The 18,029-nt window shown below is 55.6% G+C and overlaps 1 protein-coding gene across 16 annotated transcripts in view; it reads right to left on the bottom strand.

Annotated features, from left to right (window-relative positions):
* Positions 1–18,029, bottom strand: part of ABLIM2 (actin binding LIM protein family member 2) — a 134,455-nt gene that overhangs the window by 5,527 nt on the left and 110,899 nt on the right. For 9 of the 16 annotated variants that reach the window (XM_045989840.1, XM_045989899.1, XM_045989863.1 and 6 more), the window contains 4 exons: positions 12,387–12,448; positions 7,085–7,139; positions 5,772–5,779; positions 5,483–5,563 (listed from right to left, as the gene is read on the bottom strand). In XM_045989840.1, the coding sequence (XP_045845796.1) occupies positions 5,483–5,563; positions 5,772–5,779; positions 7,085–7,139; positions 12,387–12,448 (206 nt within the window). The remainder of the gene's footprint in view (positions 1–5,482; positions 5,564–5,771; positions 5,780–7,084; positions 7,140–12,386; positions 12,449–18,029) is intronic. The other 7 variants (XM_045989916.1, XM_045989879.1, XM_045989871.1 and 4 more) reach the window with 2 other exon arrangements.

The raw sequence follows: 18,029 nt of genomic DNA on the forward strand, positions 1-18,029 counted from the left end.
CACCCCGCCGGGCACTTCCAGCAGCCCCTCACTTCTCTAAGCTCAGTGGTTCTCCTCAGAGGGGCCCAGCTGACCCTCATCCATTCCTTCCGCCCAGCCCATGAGGCAAGGCCAGCCCATGCACCCATGTCGGCAGCCCCGGGTTGGGGTAGGGGGCTCAGGTGGCAGGCTCACTCAGCCTGCCTCTCCTGGGCCAGTGAGGGGCCGCTTTTTACCGGAGGACCGAGCTCATCACCATCATCATGACAAAGGCCCCCACCATCTATGAAGCTTGGCCTGTGTCTGGGGAGTGCCGGGAATGCTCCACCCACCATCCCGTGAGCCCTCCCAGAGCCCATGTGGCAGGGAGGGGACGCAGGCTACGCAAGGTGGAGTGACGCGCTGTCTGGTGGATGATTCGAGGGCCTGCACCACGATCAGGTGTCCTTGCCCACCTCTCCCACCACCACTCTGCTCCAAGGGGTCTCTAGAACATGTCAGGATCTTTGCCACCCCAAGGCCTGCAGTGCTCTTTCTCTCCCTTAGCACAACGGCTCCTCCTCATCGAACATGTCCCAGCTCAAATGTCGCTTCTCTAGGGAGCCTTCCCATGTTGTCCTAGCCAATCAGGCCCTTGCTGACCTGGTTACTGATGACCTCATCCGGCTCCCAGATCTACGAGGGTGGGCATGGGCCTGCCCGCTCAGCCCAGTCTCCCTCCCTTCCTCCTCTAGGGACAATCTGGGCTGGTCACATGTACCCCTGAATCCAAATGTCTGTTCCTCCCATCCCTGTCATACTGTCTCCCAACTTCCTCCCCTCTCCATGGGGTGTGCCTACCCTACTCTCCCCTGTGGTTCCCTCTTCCTTCGCCATCCTCCACCCTTGCAATCCCTGCCCCTCTGCCTGGTCTGGGAGCACTGCTCAGCCTTGGACCTGGGAGCCCCCGAAATGCCAGATTCTGGTGCAGCCCACGCCCATGCGCTGGGCACGCTCTCAGCTGCTGCCATCAGTCTATCAGGTTCTCACTGGACCGGTTGGATGAGTTTAAACAAAGGGTGCATTCTTAACTGCAGGGTCCTTCCTTTCCAGTCACATTCTGACTTGGGTTCTTACTGCTGGGGCAAACTCAGGAGCGCATTCGGCCTCAAGGTCTGGTGGGGGCCATCCGGAAGCTACAAGACTTCCTTCCTGCAGACCTGAGCACTTGCAAACCCTGGAGAGGAGATGGCGAGTCTGGAGGGCCCTCCAGGGGCTCCCTGGGCCAGCCCCCAGGCCCCTGGCGGGACTAGAAGCCCCTTTTGTTCCCATTCTCTCGTTGGCTTCCTGGGATAACTACCCTTTCTGTCCCAGCCTCGCCAGGCATGGTGCCCGGCTGTTTGGCCAAACACTAGTCTTGGGGCTGCTAGGAAGACATTCTGTAGATGTGGTTCACGTTAGTAAAGGTTAGCCTCAGTAACAGGGATGGGGCAGGGGGGCTCATCCCATCTGCTGGAGGTCTTGAGAGCAAAACCTACCCGCTTCCCGAGAAATTCTGCTTCGAAGTGTCAGCTCGGGCCTGGGTCTCCAGCACGCCAGCCTGCCCGCCCCCACGACTACTCAAGCCAGTTTCCGAAATTACAGCCATGTCCGTGTCTGCGTGCTCCCCTCTTTATCTCCCACTTGCTCTGTCTCTCTGGAGGGCTTGGCTGATACAGCGTCCTACCTACGCAGCAGAATGTCCCTCGTGTGGACTGAGGAGTGGGGCACACCTGCCAGGACATCCTGATGCTAAGTGTGCCCTCTCTTCCCTGGGATGCCACCCTTGTGCAATAAGACACTGGTGCGTGAATGGAACAGTGATGTCTTCTGGCAAGTGCTGGGCAGAGATGTGCAGGGAGTGGCCCCAGGATATCTGACTCTGCCTGGGGACAGTCAAGGCTCCTTCTATTCCTGGAAGCTGACCCTCAGAGGGTAACCTCCAAATGCAGGAAGGATGTGAGAGCCTCCAATGCATGAGGCCTTCAGGTCCTTGGGATGGGAGCCAGGGCCCAGACCCTCTAGGACAGAGAGCCCTGGATCTCAGGAACGGCACTTAGCCGGGCCCCCGATGGGTCTCTTGGGAAGTCTGCCTGCCCATCGGGGTTACATGATTCCTCTGACTACACGTTCCTGGGACCACACTTCCGAGTTGCGGAGGACTGCCATTCTTCCTCCAAATGGCACCAACATCTCAGAATACCTACAGGCTCTGTGCTACGGGCTCCTATTAGGCCCCTTTCATTTTACCAGGCTAAGCATCCTGAATTCCCCCGGCCAAGCCTCATCATGTCTGTGATCATTAGGGTCCCGGCATATCCCGCTCCACCCAGGGGCCACCAGCACAGCCACCACCCCATCCCAACACCCTGGAGTGACTCTAGATGTGTCCCTGCCCCTCGCCACACTGCACGCTCCATGACCTAGTCCTGCCACCTTCACGTCCCCAGTAGTGCCCAAACCCCAACCCACCCACTGCGCGCCTTGGCACTGTCCAAGATGCCCACATCTCTTGCCTGGATGACTCCATTGCCTTTCAGTCTCCCTGCACCCACAGGGCCAGTCTGGGCTTCACGGTGCAGCCTCGCTGTTGTTTTGAATTACAAAATTCAAATCTGATCAGGAAGTCCCTCAAATTAAAAGCCATTGTCCTTAAGACTAAAATCCAAACTGCTTAACGTGGCCCCGGCCGGGCAATACCTGGCCCATTCTTACCTTCACCTTGCTCAAGTACAGACACCTTAGCCTTCTAAAGTTTTTCCTCAAAGAGCTCCTGTGGCTTCCTGCCCCAGGGCCTTTGCACATAGTAGCTGCTCTTTCTGGAATTTTCTTCCTGTGGGCCTCCCTCACCTTAAACACATGCATATATGGACACACACACACACACACACACACACACCCACCCACCCACCCAACACTTCCTTTTAGCCAGTTACTTCCTTTTTCCCAGTTAACTTTTACCCACTGTTGATAGCCCATGTTCCTCCCCTTTAAAACCCTTATCACAAACTCATTTGGGTTATCAGTTGGTTGATTCTGCCTCCAGCATCGGACTGAGTCTGGGAGGGCAGAGCTCAGGCCCATGTCTGCTCGTCACACATCCCAGGACCCAGCTCAGGGCCTGAAACATAGTCAGCAAATGAAGGAGAGAGTCAGCTAAGCATTCTGGGAGCAACAGTCAAGAAGGTGACTGAGCCTGCTTCTCCCTCTCTCTCTGCTGCTTCCCTTGCTTGTGCTCGCGCTCCCCCACCCCTAATAAATGAATAAATAAAATCCTTTTTAAAAAGCTGATATCAAATTCCATAAACAGTATGAATCTACTCATCAAAAATGGAATTCAGCATGGATATTTGTGCCAAAAGAGATCTCCGGAATCATGTCCACCAGCGTGGGGCAGACAGGAGTTATAACTTGGTGGGGGAATTCCGTGTGATGTTTGCCTTCTTCTTTGCATTTTTCTGGAGTTCTACAAGAGTTATAAAATATTTTTATATTAAAAATAAAGCTCTCTCCCCTGAAATAAAAACATCAGAGGCCCCCCTGTCCTCCTGGGATACGGCCCCTCCTAGACCATTCCTGGCTCACCTCCCAGCTCCAGCCCAGAAGAATGTGGGACGTGACCCACCGCTGGAAACGTTTCCAGCTTGCCTTCCGGCTCGGCGGGGATGACAGGAGAGTGAATACAGAGACGCACCCTTGGGTGTGTTCTTGGAGAATGCACGATTAAACCCATGACCCCGTCCTCCCAGTTTGCTCAAAGGAAGTAATTAGGGCACTAACCGCTATTTTGCACCTTTTATCTGATATTTAGCAAAAAGAAAAGGGGGTATCATTTAAAGGGCACCCCAGTCCCAAGAGGGAAACAGCTAGTTCTAACGAGCTCCTGGCCCCTGACCCCGGGAGCCCTGGGCATCTTGTTCTGGGCTCATCTCTTTCCATGAGGCAACCAGCCCACAGGGCTTGGCCCTTTAAGGAACAAAAACACACAGCAAACAGGCACCCTCCAGGCTGGGGACATGACCACACGATTAACAAGGACTCCACTGAGCAGGAGGCAAAGAGCATGTCCCCTGCGGAGACTGTCATATCTGAACCCCACGCTGAGGCCACCCAGAACCCCATCTCCCCCACAGCAGGCACCCCGAAGATTCCCCTAAGGAATCTGATCCCGAGGCAGGACCGAGCCACCCCTGGGGGACCCCTCAACTCTATGAGCTGGTGAGGCCCTTTTTGCTTGAGTCACTTTGGGTCACTTGCAACAAGAAAGGTCCACATGGATGTGTCTCTGCACAAGGCTGCAGCCACACCAGCATCCCCAGACCTTCTCCCACCACCGTTACTCCCACTGAGGGCTGCTGTTCCCGGCTGTGGGCAAGGACCCCAGAGACCCCCTCAGTGGAAGCTGTATGTTCATCTGGAGGCGCACACATCAAGGTCAGATAGTGTGGGGAAATCGGTGGCCAACCAGCATCACTGTGAGGCTTCCCTCTTGCCTGGGGACAACCTGCAGGTAACCCCCCACCCCCACCCCGCTGCTCCTTGAAGTCTTTACTTGTGGGTCCCTTGGCCTGGAAAGCCCCTTCCCTGCTCTCCCTTCTTTGCTGGTGAGAATCTCATACCTCCTTCAAAGGCCAGCCCCGTGTTTCTTGCTGAGCAGCGGACGTGCCCCCCTCCCTCTCCCCCAGTGCTCCCCGCCGGGGCTGCCAGCCATCCCCTCTTAGGTGGCAGTCCCATACAGATGCGCTTGGCCTCCTGACTTTTCCTGGCAGCCCTCCCGCCCTGGCTGGACGCACACTTGGCCTCAGATATTCCCTGAGCCTCCCGGGGGCCCAGTCCTGGGGCAGGATGGGGGCGGGGCAGACCTGGGTCCCCAGGAGACTCCAGACCCCGCACTGCCCAGCAAAATGGTGGCTGACAGGGCTCGGGAGGGGAGATTCAGTGCATGGACAGTGATTATCCAGTAAGGCGACAATGGGGGGACTAAGTCCTGCACGTCGGCCCCCGGGACGGCGGCTCATTGCACATGCTCAGCAAAGTCCTTTCAGTCAACAAATATCATCCCAATATCTCCTCTGAGCTGACACCCTCTGCGCCTTCTAAGCCTCTACTTAAAAAGATGAGCTTAGTATTCTCTCTTGGTGTGAATGTGGCCAAACGAGAAGACACAGATCGTGACCATCTTCTCAGTGTCAGTTCCCAGAGGAAAAACCAGCACCACCGACTTGGCATTATCACGAAGACTTTCTTGGCTAGAAGCACGCAGTTAGAGCCCTCGGCAAAGCCGTCTGTGTTGGGGCATACTCCCTAGTTCTCAGGCCCTTGAAACAGCTGGGGGCATTGGCTCTGAGCCCACCGTGGGCCTCACGCCGCTCCCACCGTGGGAGCACTGGGGGGTGCTCAGCACTGATGCTGGGGACAGATGGGTGCAGAGGACCCCCCTCCCCAGGCCTGAATGCGTGCCCCCCCCCCCGAGATGCCCTCCTACCTCCAGCCGGGTCCGGTCCACGTCCTTGGGCAGTTTGACACGAATTCGGTTGGTGACAATGAGGGCATCATAAGGATAGATCTGTGGGGAGAGGAAGCTGCAGGTTCATCCCAGGAAGCAGGCGTGGGCCGGGACCAAAGGGCGGAGCCGAAGGCCAACGGAGAGTACATACTTGTGCCGGCATCGGACACACACATTTCATAGGAAACCACAACAAAAGGAACTTTTAACCTGGGCAGCTGTGTGGTGGCGGGAAGAGGTCGGCGTGGCAGCGGGCGGCCCCTCTTACCTTGTATTCTGTAAGAGACAGAGCAGAAGCCACGCGTGGCGGTTTAGAAAGCACGGGAATGCGGTCCAGCGGCGGAAGCAGTCCCGTCCTGGGGACACCACCCCCTACCCCCTGCACTGGGTTGCTAGTCCTTGGGGGGCAGATTCTGCAGAAGGAGCCGGGGAGCAGGAGGCATGGTCAGGAGGCTGGAGGCCAGACTGGGAGCCGGATGCAGCACCATGTTCCTCGGGCACGATACTGTCTTCCTGGATTCCGGGCCGCCCTGAGAATGTGGCCTGCCTCGGTTTACCCACCTGAGGAGCTGACCTTCCAGGGTGGTTTTGGGGGCATTGCAGAGATGGACAGTCGCACAGGATCTGACCCCTTGGCCTCTTACTCTCTTACCTTCTGGACCCTGTAGCTCCTCCTTTATATTCCTGAGTCCCCCACGCTTGCTTTTTAAAAGGGTTTTCTGCCAGACTAAGATCGCCGTGCCAGAAAATAGACTTGTATGGATCAGAGGGCTTCTGTGAGCACGTAGAACCCACAGAAAGCAGACCTCTAGGACATGGGCCGCAAGCTGGTCTTGAGAGGGGGACCCTGACAAGGGGCCTGGGCGACATGAGCCGGTCCCCGAATTTCCCAGCGGGCCCCACACAACACCCAGATGTGCCAGCTCTGAGCCACGTGCAGGGGGCTGGCTGCGAGCCCCCAGCATGAGCCAGCAGCCCATGAGTGCATGCTCCTGCCATGCGGGGTGACGGGGAGAGTGAGCACCCCACCCAGGAGGGTCTCAGAACCAGCAAAGCCCAGTCAGGCTCCTGCCAGGCAGCCGGGGTCACACCAGGAGCACCAGCTTCTGCCAAGCAACCTTCCTGGTTCGAAGCCCGGGAGCTCCACACAGCCAGGAGGAGTGGGAGGCAGTCTGGGACCTGAATTCATTTGACTCAGACCCCAGAGGCATTCTGTTGTGATGCTTCCCCCCTTATTGCCACAGAAGGTAATGGTGGGTGATGGGGTTGGCCTCAGTCCTGGTATAGGACGATGATTCTAACACACAGCTCTCTCCCCTGGTGACCAGAGTGACCAACGGATCGGGACAGGGTCAGCTGTCCTCAAGGATGAGGAGGAGGGAAGGGAGCACGTCATGTAAGATAAAAATGGAAGTAACCAGCTCCCCAAGGGGTAACGAGTGCCGCCATTTCCCCCCACTGCGTGACGCTCGGAACCTTTGCCAGGTGGTCCCAGAGAGGCCCATCTCAGAACGAGATTGTGGGAATGTGTAAGAGACCCCTGCCCAGCCAGAGACCCATGGGGGTCCCCGCATCTTGTACCTCGCGTGCCCCAGCTGGCATCCAGGTCTGCTCCACCAGGGGCCAGATTGGCATTCTGGAAGAGAAAGAGAGAAGGCGGCAGGAGCAGGTTGCTGGGGCGGGTGGTCGTGCCTTGGTGCTGCCCGGCCTGGGTGGGAGGACGGTGGGCTCCCCAGAGTCCCTGGTGCCTCGGCTCTGGAAGGGCCATGCTGGGACACCCTTGGCGGGTTTGCTTGCACGCCTCCCCCTTGCCTTCCAGGCCAGCACAGACCCTGCCTGGCCCAGCTCTTCTGCCCGCCTTCCGAGCCTCCTCCCTGCGCCCCACGGCCCCCTAGGGGTCAGCCTAGCCTGCTGTGGAGACCAGCCCGCGGGGGCCTCTGCTCCCCTCCAGACCCCGTGGTCCCCAGGCACCCAAGAGGGCTGGTCTGTACAGCCCTCAGACAGAGCTCTGTGCGCCTGAGCGGCCATGACAGAAGATGGCTCTCAGGTGGGGACATGCCGAAGGAACATGGGCCACCGTCTCAGGTGTCTGCCTCCCTTGTTCACGGCAGTCGTCAGCAGACTGCCATTTCCGTGCATCTCCACCACCCAGGTCGGGAAGTCTCTTAACTTCCACTAGCCTGAAAAAAATCACCCCACACACCACTAAGGAGGGTCTGGACCCCCAAAGCAGGTGCCGAGCCCCTGTATCTCTACCCCCACCTCCTGTGTCTGGCATGATACCACGAGTCCAGCTCTGTTATGGCCCCCGGTCCACAGAGCTACTGGAAGAACACGGCTCCTACAGGCCCAGCACCCGCTGTGGGGTCTGACATGGATCCTGGGATCTTGTGTGTGGGGGGCTTCAAAGGAGCCCTGCAGTCCCAGGACTGGGTCACGCCTCGCCCTGGACAGGGCGACTGGTAAAACACAGTCAGCACTAGTTCCTGAAGCACAGGAGTGACCTGCAAGGAGCAGGTGTCGTCCCAGAGAATGTGCGGGCAGGGGATAAGCCCCAAGTCCTTCATCCCAAACAGGGGAGACAAGGAGGGTGAGTTGGGCAAGCACATCAGTGGAGGGTTGGAGCCGGTCTCTATGTAAATATTTGGTGTTTTGTTCATCATGAATTTTCTTGCATTGACTTGGATTTTAAAAAACCCTGCCTTAGAACAAGATTTACATTGATTATGGAGCCTTTTGGCAAGTGTCCCACTTGCCTCACCTAGTGTCAGCCCTGGGCCAGGCGTCCTCACCCCCATCCACTCTCCTGACCGTCGCAGAATCACTCTCCTTAGCAGTTTGCAAGGACAGATTTTGAGACATTTTCTCATGACGCTGAGAAGACCCCTATGCGCACCTGTCTGGTCTGGAAACCGGTTCCCGCCTAAGGCAAGGCAAACCTGCTCTCCAGGCGCCTTCTCTACCACCTGGCTTGTCAATGATGTGGAAGGGAGAGGCCTCCCCCTAGTGCCCACTGCCCTGCATCACAGGCCACTGACTCAGGTCACCACCACCACATCAGGCAGTTAGAGCATCCACTGGTCTGCCAGGCTCTGAGGCCGGACAGAGACTCCCAGGAGAGAGGGAAGGGCATATTCTGGGTGGACGGGAGGGGGACCGAATCAGTCCAAAGCAGGGGAAAAGCAGTCTACCTTTGGTCCTCTAAGTGCCCAGGATCTCCAAGACCTCTCTGGTGCAAGGAAGACTTGTGGTCATTCCTTAACAGATGGGGTACCCAGGGGAGCCCCACAAGGCCAGTGCCACCGGGCCCACCACTGGCTAATTCCCTTGTGGTTCTCAACAGAGGCACCAGAGAATTGAAAAGCAACAGATTATTTGCCTCTCCCATTGGTTTGGAGTTTGCTAGTCGCCTACTACCCCTACAGATATGTTCTGTAAGTTTCACTGTAAGCCTAGGAGGTGGGTGTCATCCTTGTGGTTTTATGGATGAGGCTCAGAGAGGTCAAGGAATGAGCCCAAGATCACACAGCAATACAGAAAACTGTAAACGTTTTAACCCATGTCTTTTGCTTCTCAAAGATGATACTGGAATTGTTAGTAGTAGGAATGAAATGAGCCCATTCAGGGCTCATCGTTACTGTCTTGCCAAGCTGGAATATGCCACTTAGTAGCCACCAGCTTGGAAGGAACAAGGGGTTGGAATTTGCTTTTGTAACAGTTACTCTTGTAGTAACCAAGCTATAGAGCTTGTTCACGTGTATTAACTGTTACTTGTCCTCACACTGATCTTAAGAGGTCAGGGAACTTCTTTTAAAGCCAGAAAGTAGAGACTCAGGAAATACAAGTGACTTTCCTGAAGACATACACCGGGCTGGTGGCAGAGCTGGGATTTGAACTTGGGGCTCAGCGCGGCAAGTGTCCTTTCCAGTGTCATCATTGGAAAATACCAGACCTCTTTAATTTATTCAGGTTTCCTTGTACACAGACAATTTTGCAAATGCTTTACAGGCATATGAAAACCTGATTCAAAAGATAGAGATTTTTCCCATCTACCTAGTAGATGGCTTGCTGTTTGCACTATTCAATCGCTCCAAATGACTTTTACTATTTTTTTGTTGTTGTTCATTAGATCCACATGTCTGATTCCAAATGCCACATTCAAAGTGCCTCCCATCTTAAATTTAATGAGGGTCCCAGCACAGGCATGCTGCTGGGTGTGCTTGAATATATGAAGGCTACGCCTGCTGAATGACGTGTCATCATGAACTAGAGTCCCCTCTGTGGCTAATAGAATCTGTCATCCAGCAGGAGAATTCAGTCTCTATGTGTTTGCCATCAGGCTTTTTCTGTCGGTGGCCAGTGGTTGTTCTGTTAAAAACAGGCCAGGGGACACATGAGGCCCATGATGCCTTACCCATGGGAACGCCTGTGACAGGTGACTACTGTCCAATTTATTCCACAGAGAGGAGAGCTTCCACCATGCGTGGGCTCCGTGGAAGGCTGGTTAGCGGGACAATTAAATGGGCTCTGGGACTCAGGGTGCTGGTCCCTTATGACAAATCTCTCTCAATGGAACAACTTGAAACCTCTCCCCTCACCCTGCCCCCGCCATGAATGGATCTCCTTCCACTGGACAAGAACTACACACCGGTCACGTTTGCCTCTTTGCCCTGGTTACTAGGAAGCTCAGAGATAAGCTCCAGTGGTTTGGCTCATACAATATTCTTTTGTTTCTGATAGGATTCTGATACATAATTTCTTTCAGAGTTTCCTTCTCTGCCCCTTTGTGATTTGGGGTTGGTGGGTTTCTGGTCTCAGTGTGCCTGTGTTTTTCCTTCAGGCCACCTAGAATCCTTTCTGGAAGTAGAGACACACACAAAATAAAACCAACCTAACAAGTAGCTTGTGAGGACTGTGGGCAATAGACAATAGCGGGTGACCACATCCAGGTGCTGAGAATGGCCGCACCGTGAAAGGCTAATCATTCAAAAGCTCAAGTATCTGGCCTTCCTACTGAGAAATAGGCATAAAATTACATAAAAGTCTTAGAACGTCTGAAAACAAAACAAAACAAAACAGGAAAAGAAGCTTCGCAGGGAAAAAGAACCCTAACGCGAAGTCACCAGTGCTTGTCCCCAATTTCCCATATCAGCAACATGAAGAGCTAATGATCTTCCCAAGAAGACACACCCGCTTTTATCAACCACCCCCCCAGCATCTGCAGGACACACAGGCTTCCCACCCTTGAGACCACAGCAGGAACATTCTCAGAGACTCAGCTCTAGACTCTGTAAAGCTCTGTCTAGCCCCTGCTCTCCCTAGTTCTGAGAGAGGGAGTGAAGCCTGCGTCCATGCTGGAATGTCTGATCTGCTGTTCCCAGCTCGTTTGGGGCTGGGTGTGTGCAGCGGCTGTGGCCTTTTCTGCAAGTGCTGGGAGCATCGATCCAAGCCGTTCCAGCATGAACCAAGGTGGACATCTCCCCAGAAGATGTGTGGCCCAGGCACCAATGAGGCAAGGCTGGAAATGTTGAGCGTTCCTCCCTTAATCGTCTTCCACATATTAAGGGACAGTCCCAGGACTTGGCTTGAGGGCTAGAACACCACCACCTTCCTGGGCCCCCGAGTCACAGAAAAGCTGTTCCAGGTGCAGAGGACATTCCAGAAGGCTTCCCCACCAGCCTCAGGTCCCCAACCCTAAAGCCCAAGGGTTGACATTTCCTGGTGCTGTAGGGGTCCTGTGATGTCCTCCTGCCCCCCGCCCTTGCCGTGCCCACCCTGCTGTCCACTGAAGAGGAAGCGTGGAGAAATCCTTAGAAGAAAATTGAAAGAAGCATGCGGCATGCGAGCCCTGAGTGAGCCTGTTCCAGAACGGGAAGTGCGGTTAGTGGGAAGGGGGCTTCACTGGAGTCAAGCCATGCAGAGGTGGCTGGGTCCCGGATGCGAGGTATGCCCTGGTGACCAGAGGAGGTGGTCCAGGCATTACACACTATTGCCGAGACCTCTGCTGTGCAACACACGGGGGCCTCGAAGTCTGAGCACCTTCTTTGGTGGAATGACTCACCCCAGTTTTGGACAAATGTCCTCAGACAGGGGAGAGGCAGCCCAAGAGAGGGTGACCTGGGGTTTTATAGGGGGGGCCTCTGGTACCATCAGGCCCGCCCCACCCCAGGGGTCCTCACTGGGGACGAGTGAAGCTGTGGGAACAGTGATAAAAAGTCTCCCAGCCCCTCCATAGCAACAAGTCAGGCACCAAACTCTCTGGGCTCACATTCCAAGATCCCAGATTGGGAAGATGGGATGGGGAAGTCCAACCAGACTTTAGCTGGGAGCAGCCAGAGAGAGCCAGCTACGGAGTGTGGGATCCAGGAAAATTATGGGCGCGAGAGGCAGCATTAGCAGTGACGGTCATGGTCCCAGGTGCAAATGGCACTGTTTATGGTGACAGCTGGAGGCAGTGGCAGTGAGGGGACGATACACTCCAGGAAGGAAGTGGATCTGTGGCTCATGTTGCTCACCAACTAGCTGATCCCGGAAGCCCCTCTCTAGGCTCTGGGTCACAGAAGAAGGACGTGGCTCGGAAGGGGCCTTGGGGTCGGAATGCTCTGCATGGGTGCTATCTCCCCCTCCCCCACACAGAGGTGTCCTGGGAGCTGGGGGCAGGGTTAGACGGGAGGAAGGGAGGGGGTCTCAGTTCTGATCTGACAGCGGTCTGCAGAGGGGCCAGCACAGCCCCCAGGCAGGGCAGCAGGTGGAGGCGGTGGGTGAGCAGGGTCCCCAGGCCCCTCCTTCCTGCCGCAGGGTCAAGAAGCTATGGGCACCATGCTCAGGCTCCTGGCGTGGCATGGTTAGTATACCGCGAGCCAAGGAGGCGTTGAGTACCTACCCGATGGTCCAAGCCATTCTTTCCGTGTCCTGGGGGAGGGTCAGATTTGGAATAGGGGAGTCCTGAAACAGACACAGCATAGCCCTGTCATGCACACACGGAGGCCCCGCCCCTGCCGGAGGGGCCACGCCCTGCCTCCATCATGACCTCTGTCCCCAGGAATTCAGCCAGCAGGGGCATGAAGCCCCTGAGGCCCGCCTAGGACACCAGGAACCATGTGGCACCCTCTTGGGCACCTATGTTTTCTGGCAGCCTCAGGCCTGGGCATCACCTGTTACCCAGGCTGAGCTCCTCATCCGGCAGACCCGGAGAGCTGGGGACAGGAGCAGGAAGGACTCCCCATGAAGGGGGGTGGTAAGGGCTGTGCCATCCTGTGCCAGGGCAGCAAATGGAGGCCCGCCATCAACCAAAGGTTGTGAACTGTTTTATTTTTTTAAATGATCGTGAGCTATTTGCCATTGGGGGATTTCACATTAAAATCCTAGTTTGGCTTCTCTTGAAACAAAAAAGGGCGGGTCTGAGACCACGGGAATCCCACAGTTGAACCGGCTGTATCACTCATATCCCTGGCTGCATGAGCCCAGGGATCCGACTCTCCCAGTTAACCTCGGCAGTGAGTCTGGAGAGAGTGGTGCGGGGGTCTCTGCTATGGCCTTCTGGCTCAGGGGAAGGATATGTGGCAGCACGGCAGAGCCGAGACCCCTGCAGGGGCAGGACCTCCCTCCCCTGGGGGAAGCTCCAGGGGTCCTTGCTCCCAGCACTGGGCTGACCCTGAGCAGCTCCGGCAATAACACACAGGGCCAAACACCAGTGCCCACTGCGGGAGCTGCGAGGCCGCTAGTCTGGGCCCAGTGGGTGGCAGATCCCATCTCCTGGTGTCCACAAGGCCATGTGCATCCGTGGGACCAAGAACTGAGCCTTGGTCAGAGCTGAGGTGGGTACCATGCACAGAACTGTTCGCCCACCCAATCCAGGACCCAAAGAGGCTCATCCAGAGTCCTTTCCTCTCAGGGAGTCCTCACAAACTCTGGGGGCTGAGATGACACTCTGCACGGGTCACATGTGGACACAAGAAAGACTGGCGGTGATGCCTCAGCTGGGGAACCTATCCTGGGTACTTGTTTGCACCTACATGGCCTGTCGGAAGGTCCCGGATGTGGGTCCGAAAGGGCCTTTTGCTACATCAAGGTCAGGGTTCTCAAAGTTCTTTTAGCAAAGAGATTTTATATGAAAGAGGGGGGCAGGGGAGCTGGACACAGAAGAGGGACAAGGGGCTAGACCTGCCGTGCCACCCCTGTTCCTCCTAGCCTCTCTGAAGACTCCCATTCGACAGAGTGGGAATCAAGGCCCAGATCAGGGGGCCGCCCATGGTCACACACCCCCGGGATGCCAGATGAGGCTCCCAACTCACAGTCCTGGGCTCCCTCCTAATTTACACATAGAGCCAAGCATACTCAGGGACGTGAGGCTGTGGGGTTGAGGATCTGAGGGACCCTTCACTGAGACTCAAGAGCTCCTGATCCACAAAGATGCTGGAGCAGTGGTTCTCAAAGTGGGATCCCTGACCAGCGGCATCAGGCTCCCTTGGAACTGGGTAGAGAGGCAAATTCTCAGGGCCTGCCCCCGACCTGCTGCTTTGGAATCCCAGGGCTGGGGTCCCATGAGCTGTGGTTTACAACCCCTCCAGAGCATTCTGATGGACACAATGGTTGGGGACCTCCAGAAGAGCAGTGCCCTCACCTCTGTCCTGTGCCTGGAGGTGACCCAGACCGCTGTCACAGGGTCCCGTGCTCAGGCTGCCCCCTGTGATCTCTGTATCTGACCGCTTTGTATAAAGCCCAGAGACCCTACTTCCGTAGGTCACTCTGTTTTCCTGACTTTGTGATGACAACTGTCCTGGGTGTCTCTTCTACCTATCTGGAGCCCCCATCGCATAATGTCACAAATTCTGCTTCAGCCATCAGACAGGATTTCAGAACCTCATGGAAAGGAGAAGAGTCGATGATATTTGCCCCATTTTTACCTCTTCAGATGTCCTCTCCGTTCCGAGGCCCAGAGTCTTCTCTTATCATGTCTCTCTGCTTGGACACCTGCTGCCTGTGATTCTTTAAACATCTGCTCATGAAAAATGCTTAGTGTTCCTTTGAGAATTTCTTAATTTCCCCACTCATTCCCGCAAGATAGGCTCCCTTAGTGCAGAATTTGCATTGATAGCAACCATCCTCTGGCACATGGAAATAGGTCCCTTCCTTCTGGCCCCGTGGCTTCTGCAGAGGAACCCCCTGTCTCCAGGTGGCCTCGTCCTCCGGGGAGTCCATCTGTTTTCCGCTGCAGCAGCTCTCAAGACCTGCCACCCTCTGTCTTCAGATTTCAGCCATTCTCATGGTAACTGGGTTGGGCATGAACTACCTTGGATTCATCCTACTCGGAGTTCTTGAAGTTTCTTGAACCTGTAGGTTTAGGTCTCTGGCCACGTTGGCAAGTGTTCAGCCGTATCTTTGAATGCTTTTTTCCAGCCTGCTCTCTTCTCTCCTGTCAGTACTCTACCGTGACAGATGCTGCCCCCCAGATCTCTGAGGCTCTGTTCAGCTTCTCCCTGCTGTTTTCTCTTTGTTGCTCAGACAGAGTCATTTCTGCTGCTCCATCTATGAGATTGCTGACCGCTCTGCCGTATTCTGCTATGCTGTTTCTGAATCCGTCCAGTGAATTTTTAATTTTGGTTATTTTATCTTTCAGTTTCATAGTTTCTACTTGATTCTCTTTTTTGGGGGGGGCGGTAATGTCTATTTCTTTGGTGAGGTTACCTTTTTTATTTCAGGTGTTTCTAGGGAAGTTGTACTTGTTTGCTGGAGCATTTTCTGAGTGGCTGGCCTAAACATCCTTGTCTGGGAACCCCAACACCCGATTCTTGTCAACATCATATCTGCCACTTGTCTTTGAAGGTTCAAATCGGCAAGTGGCTCTTGGTGTAGGGTGTGATCCTCTATCGTCTCCCAGACATGACATCAGAGGACACTGGGTCCTGGAAGAGTCTTCTATTGGAGCAGGTACCACCTGTCTGGGCCTGGTGCATTACAGCCTGTGGTTCTGAGGACAAGGTGGTTTTCAGAATGCTTGTCAATGTGTTCTTCTGGTCTGCCTAGTCCAGCTGGGGTTCCTGGGATGGCCCGTGGGGTGGGGGGTGGGGTGGGGTGGGTAAAATGTGCTTCCCCGTTTGCTCTGTGCCCCAAGGTGGAGATGGGAGACACAGGCTGCCATGGGGAGAGTCTCCTGGGCCCATCCTCCAGGCTTCCCCAGGCCTCCTGCTTCATATCTGCCCATGCAGCCTGGGGAGGAAGATGTCACCTGGCCGCCCGGAGCTGCTGCATGGGAGGTGGGAGACACGGGCCCTGTGTTTTCCTTCAAGTCCTGGGGTCCCTAGCCAGCCCACCTACCTCTTTCCACCCTCAAGGTTTCTGCAATTTGTCTGCTATATTGTTTTGGGGGGGGGTGTTGGGGTTATACTTAGTATGGATGAGCAGGGAGAGAGGAGACTCCCCTATCCCCGCCCCCCCCAGTTGCCATGTTGACCCATCAAACTTGGGCTCTCTGGGGCTAGGAGGAGCCATCAGCAGATTTTAAAGCAGATTTTAAAGGTCCCAGTGACCTTTAAAGGTTCCAGTGCAGTCAGGGCTGAGAGCCGCTGGCTTAAAAAGTCCTGTTGCACATTCAGAGACTTTCCCTGGCCCTCTTAGGCCTGTGCATTCCATGGGACTTCTTCTTATAGGTAAGGAAGCTGAGGCCCCGTGAGAATAATGACCCTACAAGGTCAGTGTGTGCTCCCGCAGAAGATAAAATGAGAGCCTTGGACTTCTGGCTTTATGAACCAGTGATCCTGTCTGCACCAGTGGCTCTGTGCCTGTGTGGGTTGCAGGTGTGGGTGTCTTCTGGGCACCTGCGGGTCAGACGGCAGCAGGCAGCTGTGGGAGTGTGTGTTGTGTGTGTGCACAAGAGAGAAGGTAGGTCTGTCGGACCTGGGACAGGGCAGCAGCTGGGGAATTTTGAGTCTCATCGGTCCTGTAAGCACTGAACACCAGCCATCCTCATTGTCCATACTCAGCGCAAACTGACTCCCTTGCCACCTCCTCTCAGAAGCCCACCTTTGGCAGCCTTGCACTCAGCATTCTGTGCAGAGTCTCCTTGGGTCTGTAGTTCTTCTGGGCTGGCTGGCCAGAGGTCAGTGGATCTGCTGGATGTGCAAGGAGAGGCCCAGATACAGCTGGAAACAAGCAGTTCATCACCATCTCTGAGGAGGCCCTGTGCACAACTGAGCAGGAAGGACTTTCCCTGGGCACATCTTCCACCAATGCCCGGATATGGAACTTGGCAGTCGCATGGCCCTGCGGGGGTTTGGGTCCAGGAGGGGGCTGGAACAGTCTTCAGTTCCAAGTGACTATGAGCAGGAGACCTGAGGATTACCCAAGCTCCAGGCTTCCAGAAGCAAGCAAGATGGGCACACTGCAGCTAGGCTTGTGGTCTTGACCATGCGTTGCCATGACATCCCCGAGACTCAGGTGATAGGATGCCTGAGGGCTCACAGGTAAGCCCCAACACCCTGATGCTTCCTGCCAGCATGACGGGATCATCCCCGTTTTTACAGATGAAGCCATTTTAAACACAGACAAGTTTGCTCTTATGCCCAAAGTCACACAGCAAGTGACAAGCTGGGATTCAAGTGTCCGTGGACCAACACCCAGATCGAGCACTCTCTGCTGGCCCATCCTGTGATCTCGAGGACACTGTCACTGTCTGCGTCAGCAGTGGCCACTGTCATCCCCTCCACCCCACCAGGAGCAATGTCACATCCCACTGAGGGAGGACGGCGCTGCTCTGGGAAGGCCTGGGTCCAGCCAGGGCTCTGGGGAGCACTCACCGAGAAGCTGCCCCATGCAAGTGAGGGAAGCCCAGGGGCATCCTCATAGCTCCCCACTCCCCAGGGGCTAACAGTCCACATGGAAGAAAGGACACAGGGTGATAAAGAGCCCCTGGCCTGGGTTGAGGGAATAGAGAGAGCTTCCAACACAAATTTGGAGGGGAGCGGGGTGGGGTGCTGAAACATTGGCTCTTTTCCCCGAACACTGCATCACCTGTGGCTTGGGTCCCTGCCCACAAATCAGAGGCCACACCCTGTTCAGTCCCAGAGGATAAGCCTGCTGGAAACAGGGGGCACAGAGAATTTTGCTAAAATTCCCCCATCAAATGGCAGTAGGCTTTGCCCAAGGATGCCCCACTTTCGCAGCGGGGGGTGGTCTCACCCATGAGAGGCCAACAGTGTTATCTGGGCCAGGGTCCTGTCCCTGATATCTGGAGTGCTCACTGCTCTCTCCATGAGCTGGCCAGAAGCAGGGGCAGAGAGCAGTCTGTCCATCCAGTGGGAGACCACAGTCTTGCAGACTGAACTGGCTGGCCATGCCCTCCCCAGGAGTCTGTGCACCAGGTGACCTAACTACCTGATGAATTCCAGGGTGCCCCCCTACCCTGACCCTCTCCCCTAGTCCTGACTCTCTCCATCCCCTGCAGATCCTCTGGGACCCTTCCTGCCCCCAACACAACACAGCACCTCGCCCACCTGCTCACGCTTGATCTCCCCTCTCCTGCAGCATT

Source organism: Meles meles, chromosome 2 (genome assembly GCF_922984935.1).
Source record: "Meles meles chromosome 2, mMelMel3.1 paternal haplotype, whole genome shotgun sequence".
Taxonomy (NCBI): Eukaryota; Metazoa; Chordata; class Mammalia; order Carnivora; family Mustelidae; genus Meles; species Meles meles.